The sequence below is a fragment of the Mustelus asterias genome, chromosome 21 (assembly GCF_964213995.1).
Source record: "Mustelus asterias chromosome 21, sMusAst1.hap1.1, whole genome shotgun sequence".
Lineage (NCBI taxonomy): Eukaryota > Metazoa > Chordata > Chondrichthyes > Carcharhiniformes > Triakidae > Mustelus > Mustelus asterias.
Genome location: NC_135821.1, coordinates 43,772,806 through 43,799,320, shown reverse-complemented (window position 1 = coordinate 43,799,320; position 26,515 = coordinate 43,772,806). Strand labels below are relative to the sequence as shown.

The 26,515-nt window shown below is 42.6% G+C and overlaps 1 protein-coding gene across 2 annotated transcripts in view; it reads right to left on the bottom strand.

Moving 5' to 3' along the window:
- The window catches only part of LOC144509233 (R-spondin-1-like), a 385,657-nt gene that overhangs the window by 177,076 nt on the left and 182,066 nt on the right, over window positions 1–26,515 (bottom strand). Inside the window, exons 2-3 of one of the 2 annotated variants that reach the window (XM_078237788.1) lie at window positions 22,395–22,518; window positions 12,903–13,275 (exon numbers count right to left, since the gene is read on the bottom strand). In XM_078237788.1, the coding sequence (XP_078093914.1) occupies window positions 12,903–12,993 (91 nt within the window). In that variant the 5' untranslated portion in view covers window positions 12,994–13,275; window positions 22,395–22,518. Of the gene's footprint in view, window positions 1–12,902; window positions 13,276–17,633; window positions 18,181–22,394; window positions 22,519–26,515 lie in introns of those variants that run through there. The other variant, XM_078237786.1, reaches the window with a different exon arrangement.

Sequence of the window (26,515 nt, the reverse complement as noted above, 5' to 3'; positions counted from 1 at the left end):
CATTCCAGGCCCCCACCACCCTCTGTGTAAAATATGTCCGTCTGATATCTGTGTTAAACCTCCCCCCCTTCACCTTGAACCTATGACCCCTCTTGAACGTCACCACCGACCTGGGGAAAAGTTTCCCACCGTTCACCCTATCTATGCCTTTCATAATTTTATACACCTCTATTAAGTCTCCCCTCATCCTCCGTCTTTCCAGGGAGAACAACCCCAGTTTACCCAATCTCTCCTCATAACTAAGCCCCTCCATACCAGGCAACATCCTGGTAAACCTCCTCTGTACTCTCTCCAAAGCCTCCATGTCCTTCTGGTAGTGTGGCGACCAGAACTGGACGCAGTATTCCAGATGCGGCCGAACCAACGTTCTATACATCTGCAACATCAGACCCCAACTGGGGTCTGATGTTGCAGATGGGGTTTGCTTTCTGCCCCTTTATTGTTGCGCCTGTACTGACAGTTTCCGTGAAAAATGCCTTTCTTGTGGGTGAACTGACTGCAAACAACTGCTACTGCTTTTCAGTGCAAGGTTCTGATTGCTAATCAAGTGCTTAGTTTTATTAAAAGCCTGTAATTGCTTTTACTTCATAAACCCTTTTTGGCCATACAGGCAAAGTTTAAAGTGAAACTAAACTATAGACATGCAGGCACCTGTGTTTAACATGAAGGTAAACTGAAGTTTTAACCCCTTCTTAGCACACAAATACAAATTAAGCTTATACTTAAAATTGTAACCTATTTCTAAAAAACACAATACAAATATAAATTATTTAAACTATCTCTATTTCTTAATAGCATTCAAATAAACTGTCCGTTTATTAGCTAAGCTAATCAATAAATAACCCAATCATAATGAACCTAGTAAGGCAACTGCAGAACTGTCTTTGTATTAATGGTAACTGTACATTGTTGGTAACACTGCCTTGTGTGTTATTGAAATCAGTTAAACCTTCTTTGAAAATCGATTTTGTTAACAGTATTCCAGTTAGTAATTTGCAGTGGAGAAATTCTCCAGACTTATTAAATTAATTGATAAACCTTGCAAATGGCAAATTAAGTTAAAGTTTATCTATTATTGTTGCAAGGCAGCTTACATTAACATTGCAATGAAGTTATTGTGAAAATCCCCTAGTCGCCACACTCTGACGTCTGTTCAGGTACACTGAGGGAGAATTTAGCATGGCCAATGCACCTAACCAGCACGTCTTTCGGACCGTGGGAGGAAACCGGAACTCCCGGAGGAGACCCATGGAGACACAGGGAGAACGTGCAGACTCCGCGCAGACAGTCTCCCAAGCCGGGAATCGAACTCGGGTCCCTGTGAGGCAGCAGTGCTAACCACTGTGCTACCATGCCACCTTATTAATTTCTAGAATCCACAAATTGAAAAATATTTAAAATTTGATTATTCATGCCTGCACTGTTCCTTAAAAAGTTAATTTCCCTTTATTGATGCAGTTGGTTGTACAATTGCTAACAAACCTTATTTCCTCACTAAAAACTGCCAACTATCTTCACATAGTGTGGAATGCCAGCGTTGGACTGGGGTGGGCAAGGTAAGAAGTCTCACAACGCCAGGTTAAAATCCAACAGGTTTATTTGGAGTCACGAGCTTTCGGAGCGCTGCTCCTTCCTCAGGTAAGCCCTCCGAAAGCTTATTATCCCAAGTAAATCTGTTGGACTTTACCCTGGTGTTGTGAGACTTCTTACTGTATCTTCACGTATGCCAATCCTGTTGTTCCAAAGTAACAAACTGATCGTGATTTGATAAAACCCACAATACAGACACAGTTGTTAACCATTAAGGTTGAAAGGGGTGATGCATCAATGACACACAATTCATCAGGCATCAGTGTCTGACCTTGGGTGGTTCAGGACATTCCTTGAGAACGCCACTTTAAAACCGTACACTTTGTCCCATTACTCCACATGTAATTAGAGAGAAAAGATTTTCAGCCCAGTAATGCATCTTACTGGAGCTGTCATTTTTAGCGTGCGGTGGGTCTCACTGGGCGACAGCCAGCTGAAGCTCAATAATTGGTCAAACCTGAGGCTCCATTTCCACGCTCGCAACTACCTTAATTCGAGGCAACAATTGAAAAGGATTTTGAAGCACAGCGTTACATTTACCGCTTTGCCCACGCGGTGTCATAAAGGCTAGTCCGCACTGAAATGCCTGCACTTAAAAATGTCACATTGCTCCTTCTCTATTGGAATTCTCCCTGAAATTAATCACCTGGAGCTGTCAGCCAACCATGTGGCCATGATGAAGGTGGCAGTCGCTCCTCTGGCACTGGCCTGTGATGATACTCATGGGTAACTGACATCTCAATAAAGTCAACAAACCCTTCGCAGCCAGCTGCCTCGCAATCATGCCAACATGATTTACTGGTTATTTTAAAAAGGTATTTTAAAAACTTTACACAAATACAAGCCCAGTAATTTTACATAAAGACTTGATTCTATAAATATGAAAAAATCATTATGGGATTTGTGGCTTTAGCACAGGAATGCAGAAATGTAACTTTGGGGCTTTGCCAGCCCATTAGTTCAGGAAAGTATGGTTATCTTCTTTAGGTGGGAGTTATTGTCCTTGTCATAAATGATGGAAAATTTACCTTGCACTGCATGCTACCACCATTTGCTCACTACCTCTGCTTTAATCTCCAAAGTTCACTACCCAAAACTTGTGTAGGCTTTAGTTAGACTGCATAAGCAAATCTGATTGAATGATAAATGATTCAAAATGCAAGTATATTTTTAATTTGAATTTAGTGAATCAAAGATCACTTTTTTTAATAATAATAACGTCATTACTGAAGGAGAGACATGCTAAATGCATAACTTTCAAAATATTACCAAAAACTGGGTTAGTGCGCAAGTGTTTCATAAAAAGAGGCTTTTTAAAATCTATAAAGGAAAAATGCGACAGAAAAATGTGGGCGGCATTACAGTGCCGATTACATGCGTCACTTTTAATTTTGTTTTGCAGATATATTGGGCCCCAATAGTTACAAGAAGGAGCAGAGGTATTGGGTGAAGGTTAAAAAATAGCTGAAGAAGTTGGCACAAGCAGGTCACAGAGGTCTCATTTGAACAACTAGACCTTGTTTGCATAGTCTTGGGAGCTCTTCTTTCTGTTCACAATCCAGCCAAATTAACAGTCTGGTCAATGAACAAGAGGTGACATTGAATCCCTTAGAGGATGGACTCTGGCAATTGTGGGCAGGGTAATCGGGGGTGGGGGATGGGTTCGGAAAAGTGGATGTTTGCGCGGGGTTAGGTGGTGGGTGGAGGGCAGTAATTGGAAAAGGAAAGATCAGCAATTGGGAGGGAGCTCGCCAACTGGGAGGCTGAAAGATGAGCAATTGAGTTGGGAAGGGCATAAATAAAGAGGATTATTCACACACAGTGTTCACCCTGAAAGACCTAAACAGTATGTCAGTCACACACACCACACACTACAGAAAGAGACAATTAAAGAAGATAGTGCACTTCAACAGGAATAAATCAAAAGAATAGTAAATGGTTCACAAGTCTTTGTGAGTCCAATGAAGAAGGAAGATACTTCCCACTCTTTAATTATAGTAATACTAGCTCAGATTTGGCTTGTTGTAGGGTTCCTTCAAAGAGAAGACTGTTCAGAAGATCATAAAGTAGGGCACTGATGGTTGCTGTGTCAGGAGATCCAATTTCTTTTCAGATGAATTCAGAATCGGAATCAGCCTAGGAGGTTTTTAAAAAACATTTTTAAGCCTCTTGGTTTGAAGTAGGCAAAGGTGGCATAGTCTTTCTCTGCAGCTGTTCCCATGTCAGTGCTACTCTGAAGATCGCCCTGAGATCTCATCTGAGCTTTGGGATAAAGGAATTTCAGTATCAGAGTACCAGTTTCAGTCTCATGGTCAACAGCCATTGATACACCATAGATGGTCTTTCACTCAACTTATAGATAACTAGTCTTATCAGCTTTCCTTTATGTCGCAACCCTGGAGGCAGAGCCGAGAAGTCCATTGACTCTGTGTTTTGGAGTAGGTTTCATACAATGACAGCCATGTGCAAAGACCAAGCCCCCAGAAACTCTGATTTCCCAGTTTTCAGAAGCTTGACTGTCTGGGTTGAGGTCGCACAGGTCATCTCACCCCCCTTGGCAGCCATCTTAATAGTTTATCAGTCCCATTTTTACATAAATAAGGACAGTCCCATACAAGCACAGCCCTTGTCTAATGTACAAATATGGCATTCTTATTACTGGGCATGACTCAGTGATTCAAAGGATATGGGAAATGGATGGGGAGCAGAGTTGAAATCCAAGATAAGCCATGAAGAAGGCAGCTCAACAGGCTCTATGGTCTTAATTCAATCCAATTTGAAGTGTGGTTGCTGTCGTAAAGTAGGCAAAACAGGCAATTTGCATACTGCAAGCTTCCCCAAACAGCAAGTGCTGTTGACTGAGGGATCAATATTTGCCAGGACATCAGGAATAACTCACCTGCTCTCTTTTTGAAATACTGCCATGGGATCTTGCTATTCTTACTTGAGAGAACAGTTTAACATCTCATCCAAAAGATGACAACCCCCCCAGTAACCCGCTGGAACGTCAATCTGAAATTTTGTATTTAAACTCTCAGGAGTGGAACATGAACCACAACTTGCTGACTCAGAGTGCTACCTGGTGAGCCACTCTGACAAGTCTGTCTACAGCCAGTTTCAGGCACTGTATCAACCTTTCAGCTAACAGCTGCACAAATGTGTTTTGAAAGTTCCAGGGTCAGCCAGGAAGAGAGCAGAGTTAAATCTGAAACTGTATTCCATTCAACAGGATATGAAGTGAGTCTATATTTTAATAATTATGTGCAGAGAAAAAGCGGAAGTGGCATCTTTAGATGCAGCAAGGAGGTTGGTGGAACATATATATTTCACTATATTATACTATTTCCTTCATTCATCCTTCATAGCTAAATAAGTTCACTTTTTAGCCCAAAAATGCATCACAATTTGCTAGGAATATGCAACCAGCCTGTCTTTGGAGGAGATGTGAATTATACATTGGTACAATGTAAAGATTCTAATGTGACCCAGTGTTCAACATTGTAAAAGAGGCAAGTTGCTTGTAGAGGTGACAGGCAGCTCATCCATAATACATAGAATTTACAGGACAGAAACAGGGCACTCAGTCTAACTAGTCTCTGCTGGTGTTTAAGCACCATCCAAGCCTCCTCTCATCATTCCTCATCCAACTCTCATGATGATTGTTTACTTCGGTGGCACGGTGGCACAATGGTTAGCGCTGCTGCCTCACAGTGCCAGGGACCCCAGGTTTGATTCCCGGCCGGGTTACTGTCTGTGCAGAGTCTGCGCGTTCTCCCCGTGTCTGCGTGGGTTTCCTCCGGGTGCTTCGGTTTCCTCCCACAATCCGAAAGACGTGCTGGTTAGGTGCATTGGCCGTGCTAAATTCTCCCTCAGTGTACCCGAACAGGTGCCGGAATGTGGCAACTCGGGGATTTTCACAATAACTTAATTGCAGTGTGAACGTAAGCCTACTTGTGACAATAATAAATAAACTTTTTTAAAAACGTATTTATTTCTTCCTCTTATGCTTATCAAGCTCCCCTCAGCTGCATTTACATTATTCGCCTCAATTGCTCCCTGTGGTTGCGAGTTCTACATTCTCATCGTTCCATCGATGAGGAATCTCTTTTGAATTCCTTGTTTGATGTCATTGATGACTATTTGATAACAACGGTTTCCAGCTTTACTCTTCCCACAGGTAGAAACACACTCTCCAGCTGGAAATTTTAACATGAATGCGAAGTCCAGATCAGAGGTGGGCAGGTGTAACTGGCATAGCTGGCACCCACTGGTTCGCTTCCACTGTTGAGATTCGAGTCACTTCCAGTTAGGGCAGCACAGGGTTTAATTGACTGCCCTCCATTTTCCAGAGCATGTGCAGTTCAGGCCAATTATTGATAACTACGGGACCTGTTAATTTGATTTGATTTAATTAACTATTGTCACATGTATTTACAGTGAAAAGTATTGTTTCTTGCGCGCTATACAGACAAAACATACCATTCATAGAGAAGGAAATGAGAGAGTGCAGAATGTAGTGTTACAGTCATAGCTAGGGTGTACGAAGTTGAATTAAAGCATTGTTAAAGAGATTAAAAGAGTTAGAATGAAAGTTTAGAAGCGTCAAACGAGAGTAAAAGATAGAATTAGAAGGTGTGCTGGGCACAGCTTGCAAGAAGTCGCCTCGCTTCGGCGCCATCTTGGCTTTGGAATTAACGTCCCATATTCTGAGTCAGCAACGCAGGCCAACATGGTGGGCTGAGGGTGGGAAGTGAGCTGGGGCGGGATGGAATAATGAACTCAACCCTGACCGTGACAGTTGCCAGGCCATGGCTGCATGCAATGACCATCCTTCAGTGAGGTTGACCCTCGAGGATCATGGCGCAGCAGCTGTGGCTTTCGAAACTGTAAGATAAACATATCTGGCTTTCTCCCTCCTCCCTCCCTCCATCTAAAGATTGACAGCTCCCAGCCTAGCCAGTTGGAATCCCAATCACAGCCTCCGCTGGGGCCCTCCAGCACGGCATGGGGAGCCTTCCTGCGGTCTTTACTTCTGCACATTGGCCTTTAATTGGCTTCAGCTTCGTAGATTCCAGTGAATGTGTCTCCAGCAAGTTTGGGAATGGGAACTAGCTCCCCGTGCCTGGTTCCTGACCCCAGCCCTCTTTTGGCTACTCTATCAAACCTTACATCATTTCAAAGGTGCCTGTTCTGTCACCGCCCAGCCTTCAAGGGAAAATAAACCAGCCTGTTCATCCTCATTAAGCAAATGAATCCCAGGCATAAACATTTTTCCTTTGGACTCTGGTTGGTAGACTGAGGGCACTGTGTGTTCATGGACCCGAAAGCAGGACACAACTAATTTCCATCTCCAATTAGTACAAATACAAAAACTTATCTTCAAGGAACTGTATTCAGTAAAGAAAATACAAAATGCAGTTCCACTGTAGAAAGCAAAATTCACTCAAGCGTCATTTGAGAGGGAATTTGCTCCTGATTAATCACGGGCACTCAATCTAGATTGAAGTTATAAGCATCAGTTGCTTCATAATGCAGATTCAGTAAAACCCATCACAGTAAATTTGTTTACGAAATGTTACTCAAGGACCAAAAATTATAACATGCATTGGGATAAATGATAGGGACAAAAAATGAAGGGGGCATTCAAAGGAGGCTGACCTTGGGTAGCATGGTGGCACAGAGGTTAGCACTGCTGCCTCACAACGCCAGGGACCCAGGTTCAATTCCCGGCTGGGGTCACTGTCTGTGTGGAGTTTGCACATTCGCCGTGTCTGCGTGGGTTTCCTCCGGATGCTCCGGTTTCTCCCCACAGTCCAAAGATGTGCAGGATAGGACGACTGGCCATGCTAAACTGCCCCTTATTGTCAGGGGGACTAGCTAAGGTAAATGCATGGGGTTATGGAGATAGGGCCTGGGTGGGATTGTGGTCGGCGCAGACTCGATGGGCCGAATCGTCTCCTTCAGCACAGTAGGGATTATATGATTAAAGAACAATAAGAGCAAAGAAAAGTACAGCACAGGAACAGGCCCTTCAGCCCTCCATGCCTGTGCCGATCACGATGCCCGAACTAAACTAAAGAAAAAGCCTTCTGACCTTACTCGGTCCATATCTCTCTATTGCCTCCCTATTCATGTACCCATCCAGATGCCTCTTAAATGTGTCTGCTTCCACCACATCCTCTGGCAGCGCGTTCCAGGCACCCATCACTCTCTATAAAATGGCACAGTCTCCATGATAAAGTATTTGGCAAAACATTATTTTTTAAATCCAGAGCAGGAAACCTGATGCTTTTCTGGATCTTTCGTGCAAAATATAAATTGCCACATAATTTCCAGGACGGTTATACTGCAAGTGTGATCAATACTCTATAATCTAATACGGTCTTTCCTGCCCAGAGAACATTGTCAAAATGATGTTGACTGATTGCAGCAATGAGTTTTAGAATAACAGATAACGTGGTGCAAATCCACAATTGAAAACTGACTGTATCCCACCTCAAAATCATTTTCAATTTTGAAACTTGCATCAGGGCAATCAACAATGTTGCATAGTGGAATTTTAAAAAAACCTAGTTGTGCGATGCAGCTGCATTGACTCAAATAATGTGGAAAATCACTTACATACTTTTTGTACCTTGTGCTAGCTTGACAGGAGAACCATTACACTAATGTGCTGCATGCGTGGAACTGGCAGGTTTAATGCATTCAACAAGTAAAGATATTAAGTGCAGCTTTGTACAGGACCAGTTTTTTCCTTATATTTCCAATGCACTCACCCAAACCCTATGTTTACTGCGGCTAATAATCCTGACTGGCCAAATTTATTTGTTAGGTTCAAAGACTTCTTCCCCTCTCTCTCCTTTCCTCCCCCATTTTTCCCCTCGCTTTATTTTATCGGGGAGGTGTCGCAGGCTGGTGTTTATCAATGGCATCTGAAGAATTTTGTCAAACGTTGGAGCTGCATCAGAAAAGCACAGATGAGTCGCACCTAGAGTGCGAAACCGTAAGCACGTTAACACGGACAATGTGTCACCGATGACAGAAACACACTCCTCCTGCAAATAGTGGCACAATGTAGCATGAAGCATGCAGTCCTGGTAACCTTAGAAATGCCAGGCACCCAATTTGCTTTGGACCCGAGGGGCAGAGGCAGCACGGGCAAGTAGCTCTTTTTGCCAGCCAAAGTGGAGATGCAGCACCCCTCTCAAAAAGTGGCATTTAAAAGATCACAGATGCCTGCTTGAGCATCGCTTTCTCAAAACCTCAGCCACAAGGTAAAGCTGCATCGGGAATGACACAACAGTGAATGGGTGCAAAGGAATTAAGAATGGACAAGAAAGTACATGAAAACACAACCTGACATTCCAAGTGTTAACGTCAGCAGCGAACAGTCCCCTGTCGCAATTACAAGTGGAAACAAACAACACCGCTGACATCACCACTAACATGGATTTCAAAATCACACCATTTAATTTGTTAAACACATGTAGTCACACCTATGTCAATCAATTCACATTTTATTAAGTTTCAATAATAGTCAACATGGAAAGTGATAATTGTGTCTAAGCTCCAAATCAAAACTGTTTACACTTTCCTTGTACTGTTTGTTATTTTTTTCTGCTGCTTTTTATTTAATGCCTTGCTCAATGTTGCGACTAACTGTGCTTCACATTGCCGTTCATGGCAGTGCATTTGAACCATATTCTAATAACCTTTACCATGAAAAAATTATCTTAACCTTTCCTTCATATTGCATGATGATACAAAATCAAACGTCTAAAATAGTTGAACTTGAGGAATGAGATATGGCTGGTATTAAAAGTGCTCTATTCTGCTTCATTCCTCATTAATCCCTCTCTGGTAAACAGCACAAATCCGCTTGACACATTTGCGCGACCTATTTTCTCAACTTTTCGCATTGGGCACTTCCGAAAGTGACATAAGTGTTCAGGCATCTTCTGAGTTTAATTCTTTCAATTTAAGAGAAATACTTTATAAACTGAACAAATGTTAATAACTATGTTCTCATTAGTGACTGAGGACGAGCATAGAAAGCGGGGATGCCACACTGGTGCATTCAGGAGGTATATTTTTAGATTGAGGTGAAGATAAAGGGGCGGCACGGTGGCACAGTGGTTAGCACTGCTACCTCACAGCGCCAGGGACCCGGGTTCGATTCCCAGCTTGGGTCACTGTCTGTGTGGAGTTTGCACATTCTCCCCATGTTTGCGTGGGTTTCCTCCGGGTGCTCCGGTTTCCTCCCACAATCTGAAAAATGTGCTGGTTAGATGGATTGGCCATGCAAAATTCTCCCTCAGTGTACTCAAACAGGCACCGGAGTGTGGCAACTAGGGGATTTTCACAGTAACTTCACTGCAGTGTTAAGGTAAGCCTACTTCTGAGTAATAATAAATAAACTTTAGGTTCACTAACTGGGACACTGTGGCCGGAATTTTCCGGCTGTTCACACCAGCAGGATTCTCTGGTCCCGCTGCAGTGAATGTAGTTTTGGCTGAGCGCCAAAATTCTCCGTCCTTGCTTACAGTAGACTGGGGCATAGATCAGCTAGATAGTCAACATCTTTTCCCAAAGGTAGGGGAGCCTATAGCTAGAGGGCAGAGGTTTAAGGTGAGAGGGGAGATATACAAAAGGGTCCAGAGAGACAATTTTTACAGAGGGTGGTGAGTGTCTGGAACAAGCTGCCAGAGGTAGTAATAGAGGCGGGTACAATTTTGTCTTTTAAAAAGCGTTTAGACAGTTACCTGGGTAAGATGGGTATAGAGGGATATGGGCCAAATGCGGGCAATTGGGACTAGCTTAGTGGTTAAAAAAAAAGGGCGGCATGGACAAGTTGGGTTGAAAGGCCTGTTTCCATGCTGTAAACCTCTATGACTCTATGATGTTACACTCTTCAATCTAGCGACAGCCTTATCAACTCAGAGGTTAGGTATTGCTCATTATCCATGAATAATTTACAAGAATGGTTCCAGGGCTGAGGGATTTTGGTTCAATGGAGACATTGGAGAGACTGGGGTTGTTCTCCTTAGAGAAGGGAGGAGATTTGATTGAGGTGTTCGAAATGATGAGGTACTTAGACGGAGCAGAAGAGAGAAATTGTTCCCACTGGTGGAAGGGTTAAGAACCAGAGGACCCACATTTAAGATGATTGGCAAAAGACCCAACGGTTGCACAAGGGAAAAAAATTCTTACACAGCGAGCTGTTAGGCTCTTGAACGCACTGCCTGGCAGCTTTGTGCGGATCGATTCATTCATGGATTTCAGAAGGGAATTGATAAAGAACCTGAAGAGAAGATACTTTAAGGATCCAGGCAAAGGGCTGGGGAATTGATCAGCATGTGCAGAGAGCAGGCAAGCATATGGTGGGCCCAAATAGCCTCCTTCTGTATTGTAAGCACTGTGATTCGCTTCCTCTCTCTCCTTCTACAGATTATTTCGGCCGGAATTTTCCGGCCATTCACATCCCACCACCATGGCCGGTGCAGAATTTGGCACTCAGCCAAATCTCCGCTCGCTGTGGCGAGAATCCTGCCAGCATGAACAGCCGGAATATTCCGGCCACCGTGTCTTAGTTAACGCACTTTTACCTCAACCTAAAAATAAATGCATCAGCGTGGCCCGCCCTCTTTCAATGCTCACCAACATTCCATAATCTCTAAATGAGGCAAATGGCGGAATCCTTTGTGTCTGAATTCAGGCCAATTGGACACTCAGTGAAGATGGTTAAATTCTATTTGCATACAAAAGGTAGAAATGATCGATAGTGATGTTTTCCAATGAGAATCTAACACCTTCATATCAGATTCCTCTCTGTGGTATCATAGAATCATAGAATTCTACAGTGCAGAATGAGGCCATTTGGCCCATCGGGTCAGCACCGACCACAATCCCACCCAAGCTCTATCCCCATAACCCCGTGTATTTACCCTACGAATCCCCCTAACACTAAGGGGCAATTTAGCATGGCCAATCCACCTAACCCGCACATCTTTGGAATGTGGGAGGAAACCGGAGCACCCAGAGGAAACCCATGCAGACACGGGGAGAATGTGCAAACTCCACACAGACAGTGACCCCAGCCGGGAATTGAATCCCGGACGCTGGTGCTGTGAGGCAGCACTGCTAACCACTGCGCCACCGTGCCAAACTGTCCATCGGCCAAACTGTCCATTAAACTAGTGAAGAAAAGTTTGGTATGAGTTGGTTCAACAGTTGTATGACCACATCACTGACAGTCATTGCTACCTTGTTGTATTCTGAAACCCAACATTGACGGGAGATTGTCATCCAGCAGTTGAAAAGCTAGCGATGGAGCAAGAATCATAAAACGGCAAGTCTTTTGACCAATGTCGCTCTGAAACAGTTCTTCATTTAGTAACATTCCTCCATTCCCATATCATTGATTTTATTTTTTCAATGTGTATCCACCTTCCTGCTATTCTAGATTGTGCGTTTACCAATGTTTCTGGCAGCATATTTCAACATCCTAAAACGTTCAGGGTTTATGTTCAAAAATCTCCTCACCTCACCCTTCATTCTTCTGGTGATTTATATTAAACATATGGCCTTTAGTTACTGAATCAACGACCGGTAAAGCTCCCCCCCGCACACACCACCCTCCATTTACCTTTGCAAACCTCTTCTGACTTTGAATCACTATCAGATCTCCTCTTAACCTTCTCCGCTTTTACAAAGAGAGTTCCAGTTTCTCTATTTTTCTCCTCCTAACTAAAGTCTCGGATTGCTGGTGTTATCTTAGTAAATCCTTTCTGCACCTTTTCCATGGCCTTGACATTCTTTCTAAGGACGTGGTTCCGAAAACAGGACACACACTATTCTAGCTGTAGCTGAACTAATCACTTGTGTCGTTCTCGCATTCCCTCTTGGCTACACCACTATTTATAAAACCCAGGTTCCCATGCAAGAGCTTCTCTCCACAAATTCATCAACCTGTCTTTGCTTTTTCAAATATGTAAGCTTTTATTCAAAGCAGGCAGTGAGGAGATCTTTCATTCCATTTTATTAATCTGGATTCTATTGAAACCAGCTGCAAAAGACGATAAAGCAATAGTTTAGAAGCCTTTTCCATCAGGTTCCCCAGGTTCCAACATGTCTGGATCTTGTCTTCAATTAAAATAAAAATGGCAGGTTTAATGCAACCTGCTTTTTTTTAAACTGATTAAAAAGTATTACAAAGCAATAACTGTTTGTTCTTTTTGTTCACTTTGCAAGCGGAGATCAGTTCATTTAAGCTAAAACAGGTACGTTTACAGACAGCGACCTCCAATACTCACTTCGTCTCTGCCTCCTTCCCTTCAAGACATGGCTGCCGGTGTAATCCATGGAGTTTAAAATGATCACCACCAAAAAGAATCCAAACTGCATAGTAATAACTGCACAGCTCTGTCTCTTGTCTAGATGAAGGCTGATGCTAATGAAGGCAATTCCAAAACGATATTTATGATCTTTGATACCGTTTCCTAGAGCAACTCACTGAAGGAAGTCTGAACACTCAAGGCTCTGTCCACATGCACACATGAGTGGGACAAGAGAAAGCATGTTTGCCGGTATAACTCCATGGAGATCACAACTTGATGGGAAATGTTCTGTCAAAATCCATTCAGATGCAAGCTACATGAATGTGTTCGCTGGTAGCCACTGTATAAGCTGCAAGCACAAATATGGAAATAATTAGTCTGCATTCTGCGAACGTGGAAGAAGTGGCAATCAGAATATTTGCAGCATTTTTTAAAAGTTTGAACTTTAAACAAATTGTCAGTAGAAAGAGATTTTCTGTTCTTACTTAAAAGAAGTGAGTTTTGATTAAGTGGCTGGAATTAATAAGAGATCAAAGATAAAACTTTGAATAACAGCAGTACTCCACAGACACTCTTGACACTTGTAAGTAAAACACCAGCATGAAGTCAGCATAACTACCGCGATATAGATTTTGTCACACGCAGGAATTTGCTGAATCAGAACTTGTGATTTTCAACATTTCCACACTGGGGGACGATGCCTTGAGATCATACTGCGAGGAAGTAGCTCCAGTCACCCCGAGCCTGTGTATTTTGTAACGAGCTGTGTTTGTATCAAAAGAATTACTCAATACCCATCTTTCTTGAACGACGGTTAAAATTGGAGAGTTTGCTCACTGATAAAGCATTAAGTGGCCAGCCTGAGCAAGAAAAAGACTGTGCCTCCCTTATTGGGGAGAAATTAGTGATCAGAGATTGAATACTGCGGATTGAAACCACGAGGACAAGAAAGCAGCTGGAAAAACGAGTCTAAAGAGACCATGAGAAATTAACATTCTTTTGTTTTATCCATTTGTCTATTTCTAAAGATGACCCCCCCCTTTTTCCCTTTCCACCGTGCTTTCCCCCACCTAACCCACCTCCGCCCCACCAATCATTTTGAAATGAAGCAAAAAGTCTGAAAGAAATTCTGTACTTATACTCAGCCCCGCTGTGTCGGACAAGTCAAAAATCAGGTTTTCTTCATTATGCAATCGGAATAAGAAAATATCAGACCAGGAGTGTGCGTACGTAAGATAGTGATGCTCATGCTATAGATTGGGGAAGTTCAGATGGTACTGGAACCCAGCGGAGGGAAACAGAAAATAATTTATCACTACCATTCAGTCTCCATGCTATTTTACGGCAAAGAAACGCTATCCTAAAAACTTATATTTTTCTCTACTAGTTCTAAGGGATAAGACGGTCCAATATGTAGGTTTAATAGAAACTTGAATGGAGACAAGATAGATACTGAAGGTATGACTTAATCTGAAGTTTTATTTTACAATTTAATACAATGTGAAATATTACAGATTTTTACAGCCCAGCCAGTTGTTTTCTACCTTGCCTTCCATCTTGCATTAAATACAAACATATTTTCATCTCTTACCTCTGTGACTCCAATCACAGCTCTCCCAACTTCGACGAGGATGCATACAAGCTTAGCTGCAGCCACCATTAATACTGCTATCTGATCAACTGATGGGAGGTGTGTTCCAGAGAGGGCAGGGGGGAGGGCACACAATGAGACTGTTTTTGTTAAGCTTTACCTCTAACCCATCCTTCCCCAATCAACCCACTACCCTTCGCAGGGATGGACTGCTCTGCTGCTACACAGTGCTCCACCTAGCAGCCATGCCAAGTACTGCCAACTCTCACTCTGCGGATGGACAAGCTCGAATGGTATGCCAAGCCGGGACTGAACCTCACAAATCTTAACGACTTGAAGGTAAAAATATGGTCTTATATAAGGCACTATTATGATCATATGCTGTTCCTGCAATGATGAATCATTTATTTTAAAATACTTACTGCAATTAATATTATAAACAGGAAAAAGTGATTCTATTATGTTAAGGGAACACAAAGCATAGCATTAACAAATAGAGGGAGTTATTATTTCTGGCTATGATCTTTACTTTCAGTTAGTGTATATATGAAAACTCATTAAAGGTACATACATCACTAACACTCCATGCATCAATTTTCAGAGTTTATTCAAAACCAGAGAAACTGTATACACTGGAATATTAAAGACTTTGTTATTAAGTGCAACTGATACTCAGAATGAAATGGTGAGCTCAGAGCGCAGGTGTAAGGAGAAGTGAATCAAATCTATTAAACTGCCCACTGTACGCACAAACTGTGGCAGCGTTCTGCTTGACATACTCAGTGTAAATCTTCTGGAAAAATTACTCCAAATTAATCAGCAATGGAAAAATCGCAGTCACATTTTAATCCCCATGCAATAATGTGCATTAGCACCAGGCATGTCATTGGAAATGGTCTTAAAATGCCAGTCCCAATTAAATTTTAAAGCACCTGCCAGAAAGGTAGATTTTTATTCTTCGTCGATTGGAGAGTACTTTAATCAGTAGGAGCAGATTTCCTGCCTTGTACAGAACCTCCAAATTTTCAATAGAAGATACCTCACTCCCTTCAGATTATCGTCCGAGTCGAGAAGACAGAGATTTGCCCCAAACTGTTTGTCTATTAACCCGCCACCCGCTCCTTCCCAAATCAGGTTAACATAGTCGGGACTCAAGTGACATGAGCTGGTAATACAATATTTAAAGTGTCATGGTTGAATTACACAAAAGCCACTCTCCTAAAGCAATCTTGAGAGTTCTTTACACTTTTACAGTTGCGTTACTTCAGAAATTTATTTTTGTTTTTTTTCTGCGGGACTGGAGGTTTGAGGGAAAAACTCTTAAAAGTCCCAACAACAGATTGTACCAGATAATCAGACAAATTTACAGTGGAGAACGAGACCAATTAGCCCATTAATTCTATGCTGGTTTTATTTAGCATTTGAATGTGACATGCCTGCGTAGTGTCTGCCTTGGGCAGAGGACATGCACGGAAAACATTCAGCAGAATACATTGACTTCCACCTGAAAGAGCAATGATGCACACTTTGTCTTGTATGTCCTTGGCCTACAGAGCTCCAGCACAATGCACAATACCTTTACTTTTCTTTAATGAATTAGTATTTTCTTTTTACATAGGCAGTCAGTCACTGAGTTAACTACTTGAGCATTTATTTAATGTTAAAGAACGATCCTGAATTTGGAGAAAACCTTCAGAATTATGAAGAGGAGCCATGACATAAGGAGGCTCCTAATTTAATTATAAGTGGAAAGAAATTCAGCATTTGAATGCCGTCAATAAATAGCAGAGCTAGTTACAACTAATTTAGTTCCTTCAGCTCCATGCAGGATAAAGGTTGCAATTAAGGAAGCATTTTGGAGCATGAATAGAATTGACAAAGTCACAGATACGTCAGTTTATGTTTTTTGGAATTGATGCACATCTTAGATGTTAGTTGAACAAATAGTTTTTTTCTGAAAAATTAATTAATGATAAAATGCAATGAAGGAATGTAAGGGGAAATTTAAAAGGGAAATTAACTCTTTCAGTCAATTTTGTCAAGTCTATCTTAAGTGAACAGTGTAAATTATACCAAATTAAACAGCTTAAAATGACAGATCTAATGAGACTATGAGCATTATTGTAACCTTGTTCGCTGGCCACAGGATCAAGTGGAGTGGCAGTTTTACACCCCACACACTATTACTCGGTATTGGCTCAAACAGAGAACAAAATCAGATGGGGGGTACAAAAACAGGTGCCGAATGTGATCTCAGCAGTTAATGATGGGTGGATTAACTAAAAATTCTCCCTTTTAAATTCGATATTGTTTTTTAAAACAAAACCATCATTAGAGTTCACCCACTTGGTGGCTGTGCGCGGCGTGAGGGGCTTGTGGCTTTGTCATACGTTGCGTTCCCAAGTCTCAGCCATGCCACCATGGAAAGGTGCTAAACCAAGTCTCACCATCTTCCCCATTGGGGGCAGCGAAACATGGAGGGGGAGTGGGGGCAGAAGCAACTGAAAAGGAAAAACATCTTGTGTTTCTTTCAAGCAGCAGGTTTCAATGTAACATTTGCAGAGACAGAGGAGCAATATTGTGTTAGACCATGCACGTGGTGGAGGTGGGAAAAGCATCTCAAAAATCTAAGGCTTGAACTTGAGAGGGGAGAAAAAAAGACTCCCCCTGATCCACTTTAAGGAAATTGCTCTGGCTCAAATATTAATACCGTGAAACAAATTTCTGCAACACCACAGAGACATCCACTTCACCTTGCTACACTAACTTTCTACAGGTTTTCCTCACCCACTCTCCGATCTTTGGACTATCACTGTGCAGTGTTCTGCAGCATACAACTTGGGGCTCATCGAGGCTCCTTTCCTGCGAGTACGGGAACTGCTACCTCACGTTAAAATTGCACTCCTCAACTCCTGCCCTCAAACACACACAAACTTTAAGTGCAACTTGCACATGCTGGAATGTGATTTCCTGCTGCCACACTACCTTGAGAGCCAATCTGAGGAGGAGTGAGAGTAGAAGTAGCATTTCTGTTTTAATTCTCAAGAACAGAATAGAAGTCACCACAGTCTCAATGTGAGAGACAATCCTTCAGCTGCGACAAGGAAGTCTCTTACCTGTAGATGAAAGGCCTGCCGCTGTACCTTCAACAGGTGTCGAAGAAAGATTCTTTGACTTCTTGCTTGCTCAAGTCAAACACAAACCACTGGCTATTTCTCTCCGTTTCGGTCTCCGGGATTCAGTGGCAAAAACTTTGATATTTGTAGGTGGCGCTTGGTATTTCTCAGTCTGCAAAAGTTACATTATTAGCTTGGAAATTATCTCAGTCGACAGCAACCATGGCATCATGGCTGGAATGAAAGGTATGACTTAATTTTACCCAGCTGTTCGAACAGTGCAGAGAGGCACCGGTACTCAGCACTCCAGAGATGCGAATGGGGCAAACCAGCCACTGGAGATGTGCAGCATCAGAGAACTAGAGATGGGTTTCCCTCCAACAGAACCTGTTGTCTCCACTGCATCACAAACAATGAAGCTTCTTCATGGCAATTTAGATCATTCTGCGCTACAGGAGATCCAGTTTTTGATTCAGACTCCACGCTCTCAAAACACTGATTATAAGCTCACAGCATCTCGCTTTGAATAAACATCCAGCTCTCAGCCCCAGCATACACAGGCTGAACACATTTGGTCACACCTCTTTTACACTTTCATGCCAATCAGGTGGTCAAAGGGAAACCCTGGACTGGATTAGTATGCACGTTGTTTTTATTGGGATTTCCAAAGCTGTTCCAAATCATGCAGCAGATCTGCCTGGGGCTCATGGACACACTATTAAACTATTTCTAAGTTTTCTTATGAGTCTTCATTTTAGTTTTAAACTTGTTGCTGCAAATATAGCTTTAACATTGAGGCTACAAATGAATAAGAATGGTGCAATTTGAAACAACCTAATTATATCCCTGCAGCAACTCTCAGCTGTAGAGTTGGGTTGTGTAGTGTAAAGGTTTACATGAGAACCAAATAATTAAATGACTATGGGTATGATTTTACCAACAATTCACGCCACCCTCCCACTGCAGCGAGGTTGGAGAATTTGGCGCCCAGACAAATCTCCGTTCGCTGCAGCGGGATGGGAAAATCCCACCGGCGGGAACGATGGTAACAATCCGGCCTACATGTTTTCTTTTGAACAAAAGGAACTGCGTCAAAACACTCACAGTATATCCAACCTCGAGGTTACACATACCATTCATTATTGCCTGAGTTTTGATCAATATTTTAAGAAGATTCCACTGATAGGACAGACACGTTATTCCTCAATACCGAAGCATGCAAGCAGGATTATCTCATGTCACAGGTGAAGGCAGCTGAACTTATTTCACACCTTAACTTACTGCAGGACATGGTTTCACAGAGATTTTCTTGCTTGTGGATGTAAAAACGCAGAAAAAAAAGCATTACTCTTTTGTAATATTGTCACATGCAAATACCATAGTAAATTTGTTTGAACATGACAACATATTTCATAAAAGCAAGGAAAATTTAGTTGCTTCATTATCCAGTTCTCTTCATTAAATAAAATCAACTAAATATAAAGTCCTTAACTGCTGCTGTTAAATGGCAAAAATCACTAATACTTTGATTTATCAACAAACAGCGTTCATAAAGAGCAGCCCCCACTTAGAGTGAGCCTTATTCTAATACTTAAGGCAATGTTGGACACCTTACTATATTGGAGAGATCAACTTCTAGGAAGTGAAGTGACTGGGCAGGGCTGGTGGTGGTGGGGAGGGGCTGGAGGGTGGGGGGGGGGGGGGTTGGGAGGATACGGTGAGGGGTGAGACACCAAGAGTGGTTTTAATGTGTCTGTTTAAAAACTCAACACTGTGCCAGTGTTCTTCTACCCACCCTGTCTCTGCACCCAGCAGCCTCCACTCTCATTGCGGGGTCACCCATCGCGACTCCCATTTTCACCTGTGTGCTGTTAGTGTATCTTTAAGAGTTTGTTTTTTAATCATGTTCACTGCAGCTCTCAGCTCTCATTGTGGCACTGAGTTGTTGACTAGTGTTGCTCCTTGTATTGCTCCTCCAGTGGTTTAAATGGGGGTTGCTTATTTTTGCTTTGGAAATTAGTTTTATGACCCTGCCTTGTCAGGAGGAAGAATGTTTGCAGGTCAGGTGACAGGAGCTCTTCCATTTTCAGTTCTGAGCTGCAGGTTTTAGTTTTAGAAGGGATTGGACATCAGACTGAAACTAGTCTCTCTCTCTCCCTCTCCTTAGTTTTGGGAAAATCTGCTGGTTAGCTGAAAGTCTTTCTGGAGTAGAAAACTCTGCTGTTGGTGGCTTGATGTGGAGATGCCGGCGTTGGACTGGGGTAAACACAGTAAGAAGTCTTACAACGCCAGGTTAAAGTCCAACAGGTTTATTTGGTAGCAAAAGCCACGAGCTTTCGGGACAGGTGACGAAGGAACAGCCTGTTCCAAAAGCTAGTGGCTTTTGCTACCAAATAAACCTGTTGGACTTTAACCTGGCGTTGTTAGACTTCTTACTGTGTTGGTGGCTTGACCAGAGTCTCTCCCTGGTTTTCTAGGAAGTTGTTCTGATTTCAAACTGTTCTGAGTGTATCAGCAGCACTGCGGCATTTAACCAAAGGACTCAATCCTAGTATCACGTGAGCATTAGTTTTTGCTGCGTTAAACCTGTGGAAGGGTTTTGTCTCAAAAAGTTTTTGTTTGATTGGAACACCTTAGATATATTAGTTCAGGATTATACATTATTGTGGTTGTTTTGTTTTTGTTTGTAATTGATAAAAGTTTTTGCTAACTTTCTATGTTAACTATATTCTTAAATAAACTTTGTTTGATAAAAGCTCCCGAGTGGGTCATTTGAATCAGAGCTGGGGTGGACCATATCATGCTTATCCTAGCTAAATTCAAGGTGCAAAATTTTTGATCCAGGCAGGCTCCATAAAACACTTTGGTGTTTCTGACCTGAACCATAACAACTTGCTCCACATGAAGCTTTCCTCAACCTTTTCTGTCCACTCCAACCTTACAATTACTCCTCCTAACCCTCCAGTCCAACAACGCTATATCATTTCTCCTCTATCCACAGGTTGCACCAATTCCCTCTAAAGAACCCCATGTATCTTTCCCTATATCACCCCTGTGCAGGTCCTACTGTCATAACTGGTGCACCCTTTCTTTATCCTAACACTCAGCAGCATCAAGAGAACTCCTGCGGCATGGTTAAATGTAAAAACAAATGCAGGACTGTCTTGGTACAAGATTACCTGCATTAATTCTGGGAGAGGCCAAGAACCTACACCTTTTTCACAAGGAAGTAAGAATGCTACCAACTATCCAAGATAACATGTACACATACAGTAACCAAGACTATTATGTTTGAGGTCTGATATAGAGACCAATAAAAGACCACAAGGTCAATGGTAGTGAAGTAAATGGAACTGTTTATTAACATGTCTGTATCCTAGTGGGCAGTCAGCTCAAGACTTGCTAGGTAAGCTCCACCCAGGATGGAGATTGAGTCCCAGGTCACATGACCCATTCTCTCAAAGGGGCTTGTCCCAACATGCTTAACAAAGACAACCATATTTTATTCCATTATCTGTTTTTTACATCCTTCTGTCTGTCTAACATCAAGTCCAAACAAACTAGATTTCTCTTTGGCTTAGGAATAACAAGAAAAATTGCAAATGATTCCTTTTGAATACTTCCGACACTAAAGAGCCTCGAAAGAGGTAGTCTCATCCACATTTCGCACAAGACACCAAGTATGCACTAGGATTAGCCAGCCTAGAGGATTGTTTAGGGGCTGATTGGCAATTATATTGCCTGCTGGCACTCATTAAAAAGAGAACATCTATATTGGAGGATATCGCTTCATGAAAGGACCTCTTCTAATACTGACTAACTGAACAGGAGTCAACAAAGTGCTGCTGAAGAATTTGAATGTTAATTATCAATCATGCTCAGCATTTAACTTTTACTTGGCAATGTGTCAGTTGTGGCTCAGTTGGTAGCACTCTGCTTCTCAGGTAGAAGGTTGTGGGTTCATAATCCAAAGTCTAGCAATTGAACACAAAAATCAAGGATTTTAGTCCTCTGAAGAGTGAGCACTGCTTTTCAGATGAGACATTAAACTGAGGCAAAAACAGAAAATGCTGGAAAGTCTCTGCAAATCTGAGAGCATCTGTGGAGAGAGAATAAAATCAACATTTCGTGTCAGGATGACCTTCATCAGAGCTCTAAACTGCCACTCAGCCACTCAGAATATCACTGAGCAGACCATTGGGATCCTCAAGCAGAAGTTTGGATCCTGTAACTGGTCAAGAGGTGACCTGCAGCACTCAGTCAAGAAGGTCTCCAGACTTGTGGCGATTTGTTGCATGCTCCACAATCTGTTATGACCAGCCATTGTGCCGTATGGTCAAACTCAGGGGAGGAGCAAAAGGAAGAACTGAAGAAGGTAGAAGAGGAGGAGGATAAGGAGGAGCACCAGAGGATTTCAGGTAGATGCTTAACATCACTGAATTAATAAGTGTTTCTCAGAGACGTGTTCCACCATCAGACTGTGGAGCACTATTGCCACATGATGTAGGTTCCATGTTGGTGCATTTAATCCTTTTGACCTTTATTATGATTCTCCCAGAGACTCATTGTTGAAAACTCCAGTGAGTGGCCAAGAGCATCACACAAGATTTCAAATTTTAAGAGTTTTATTGAAACAAAAAACTAAAAGAAAATTGACTAAACACTGTTTTAGTAGGCAACTCATACTTTAAACTATAAAAAAGATCCCCTGCTTAACTGTTACAATAACTGAAAAACCCAATGTTCACTCTGACAACTGACCAGCTGAACTCCTAGAAAGGAAGAATCTGGGTTGGTGCTTATTGCGTTTGACTGAATAAGGTGCGGCCAAGTGTCAACTTCATATCACAGACATTGACTTCTTGGTTAGTCACATCCAGATCACCTATAAGAATAGAAGAAGAACATATGTTAGAATACAAGCAGTAAGTTTCAGTATTTATTAGTGTCACAAGTAGGCTGACATTAAAACTGCAATGAATTTAATATAAAAATCCCCCGGTTGCCACACTTCGGCGTCTGTTTGGGTACACTGAGGGAGAATTTAGCATGGCCAATGCACCTAACCAGCATGTCTTTCAGACTGTGGGAGGAAACTGGAGCCCCAGAGGAAACCCACACTGGCATGGGGAGAAAATGCAAACTCTGCACAGGCAGTGACCCAAGTCGGGAATTGAACCCGGGTCCCTGGCGCAGTGAGGCAGCAGTGCTAGCCACTCTGCTACCATGCCATCAAAATGACAAGACATTGTGCCATGCTGCTGTACAATATCTGTCCACGTGTCAATCAGAAAGTGTGTCAGACTGAGTGGATGAAGTGAGTGTACAAGTAGGAAGAAAAACTAATTAGCGAAAGATGGTATGGAATTTAAGACATACCACTGATCCCACCCTACTCAATTCCTGTTATGGTTTCCAACACCAAGCTACATTCTTCATGTATTATTAATGGTAGGTGGTGATCTCTCTGGTGTACCTTTATTGCAGTTGTTACATGCTACCTTTTTTAAAAATAAACATATACAAAGCTTCTGAACTCTGGAATAGCAAAAAGCAGACATATTGGGAAAAAGTTAAGGTTTACAACCGAGGTCTGGCCCACCAGATGGAGAACTTCCAAACTTGTAATATGCCTTTAACATTATATCAGCATGACATCATTTGAAGAGAAGTGTATCATGTGACCAATCTTAATTTCACTTTTGCTTTGAGCAGAGCACACACACACAGCTCTGATGCCATCAAGTTTTACACCTGTATATAACTATTCTCATGTGCCTAGTCTAAATAAATGAACCCACAAGATATTTATCCAATCCCTTATGAGCAATTGGTGTCGTGTTTTGTCCATCAAATAAGCCCAAAATATGATATCATTATAATAACACCATTTGGTGATCAGTGGTGGTAAGACAGGTGGCAGCAAGATTAAATTCAAGTACAACATAGTGAACAACCTTAGATTACACTATATGGCTTGAGAAGTGGGAGTCAGCACAGTGGCATTGCGGTTAGCACTGCTCCCTCTCAGTGCTAGGGAGCTCGGTTCAATTTCAGCCTTGGGTGACTGATTGTGTGGAGTCCCGTGCCTGTGTGAGTTTGCTCCGGGTGCTTTTGATTCCTCCCACAGTCCAAAGATGGACTGGCCATGCTAAATTGTTCCTTTGTGCCCCAAAATATGTAGGTTAGGGGAATTAGCAGCATACATTTTGTGGGGTTACGGGGATCAGGCCTGGGTAAGATGCTCTGTCAGTGAGTCGGTGCAGGCTTGATGGGCTGAATGGCCTTGTTCTGCACTGTAGGGATTCTACTAAGAGCTTTTGTTTTTTTCTCAGACTGCATTGGGATTGTAGCATCAGAAAGTGTTGAAAACTCAGTGTTAGACGATGCAGAAAAGTTTTGAAGGCACAGCACTGAGATAGTACTCAAGAAAAGAGCTGGAAATCATAGAATCCATTCGGCCCATTGAGTCTGCACTGACCACAATCTCACCTAGCCCTATCCCCGTAACCCCATGTATTTACCCAACTAGTCACCCTGACACTAAGTGGCATTTTAGCATGGCCAATCAACCTGACCCACATATCTTTGGACTGTGGGGGGAAACTGGAGCACCCGGAGAAACCCCACGCAGACACGGGGAGAAGGTGTAGACTCTGCACAGACAGTGACCCAAGCCAGGAATCAAACCCGTGTCCCTGGCACTGTGAGGCAGCAGTGCTAACCACTGTGCCAGCATGCTCGTCCCTCATGGTGAGATTGCAGTGCACATTGTATCAGTTCTGTGAGGGGGACAGTGCATCGAGAGGACCAGCACTGGGTTAGCTCAGTCGGAAAAGGCAAGTGATCAGGGTATCAGTCAGATGATAGCGAGTGCCAGACAGTCGTTAAAATTGGGCCACAGAAAATTGCAATTAGAATAGGTGGCTTCAAAAGTTACCGAACAGTAAATTGAACAAAAATCAAAGAGGTCATTATTCCATATTCCCACCACAACTTGTCATGTACGGAGCTTTGGACAAGCATGCAAAATTGGCAACATTGACACTCACGCTGGAAACAAGGTAGGTCAAAGGGATACTTGTCCCAATATCTGCAAAATTCTCCAGTTCGAATTGGGTTGCAGCTGACCTATTATCCAAATTCAAGATGTTTAAACAGCGTCCAGAGCTTTGGTTTCTTAATTCAGATGTGTCTGAATCAAACAAGCAAGCCATAAAGATTTGCCTAACTATTGGGAATGTAGGTGAACAGGCTGAAGATGTCAGGATTATCAGCAGAAGAGTTAAAGGATCCCCAAAAGATACGGGTTGGAATTTTACTGGCCCACCCACCACGGGAATCGGAGCGGGTCAGGGGCGGTTCATGGGAAGGTCCGTTGACCTCTGGCAGGATCTTACGGTTTCGGGACGAGCGAGGCCATAAAATCCCACCCATGGACTACATTGTAAGACCAGTTCTGAATCGATTTAAACTTCATTGATTGAAATTTATGTCATTTTGACAACAGCCTATGGAATTCATAGACCACTTAGTCAGTAGATGCTGAGAAAAGGGCAGGTATTGTGATTTTTCAAACACAGAGCTCGCAGTGAGAATTGTTGGGTTGGTGATCGCATCCACTTCTAAAGGTGCATTCCAGAAAGATCTGCAAGACAGGCCCAAAACCTATAGGCACTGAAGAGCTACTCAAGGATGGACATAAATACAAAGCAATCCTTGTAAGTCAACAAATTTCACCGGTCCAAGGTACAACCTCAAATTTTGATGCACTCACCAGAACATCCGAACCTGGCACGATGCAGCCTTCTGCATGCATCAAGGAAATGCCCGCTTTTTCATCAATTCTGCAAGGCAGGTGGCAGAAAGGGCCATTGGTAGCGTCAGTGCACTAGAACAAAGGCAGATGCAGCTACAAAGAGCCATGCACTGATACAAACAAACCGAACACAACGGGGACCTTCAAGCAATATGAATGACCAACTGGTATTCCATCAGAAACATACACATGAGCTGACTGACTAACTAGAAAATGACGATGATGTGCCTGATGAGATTAAGTGAAACACACACGTTTCGCACCGTCAATCTCATGATAAATGCTGCCACATCATTCTTAGTGCTTGCCAAGATTCAAACCATCTGTCCCTAGAAACTTGATAACTATACATTTTTTGGCCAAGATTTATACAGGGTCAAATGCTAAAATACTACTTCCATGAATTCTAAAAGACATGCACATGTATCAACAGATGTAGAAAGCCATGGAGAAATCTAATACTCTGCAACTTTCAGGGTACACTAATTCCATTTGTAGGATCTATAATCCTGGAGTGCAAGTACAATCAGTCCTCCTGGGTGTCACAGATCTTCCACTTCATGGAGAAGGCCCAGCTAATGCTGGCCAACCGACCTGCCGTGACCTCATACCAGTAACAGGCCATGGAATCAGTCAGGCATCGCAAGGCAAATCAACCTCAGAAAAACTCCTCCGATCACCCCAGTATATGGTTCGACATCAAAATATCCAGAATGTTTTAACAAAATTGGCAGTTTCAATGGAGCTGCAACATTATACTTGCATGACAACACAAGTCTGTTAAATGATCCACCGCGTAGGTGCAGCACCCACATCCAAGACAAATTGAAGGTCAAATTAGACAAGTTGGAGAAAGATGGCATCATTAGAGGATCGGCACAGTGGTTAGCAGTGCTGCCTCACAGCGCCAGAGACCCGGGTTCGATTCTCGGCTTGGGTCACTGTCTGTGCGGAGTTTGCACGTTCTTCCTGTGTCTGCGTGGGTTTCCTCCGGGTGCTCCGGTTTCCTCCCACAGTCCAAAGATGTACAGGTTAGGTAGATTGGCCATGCTAAATTGCCTCT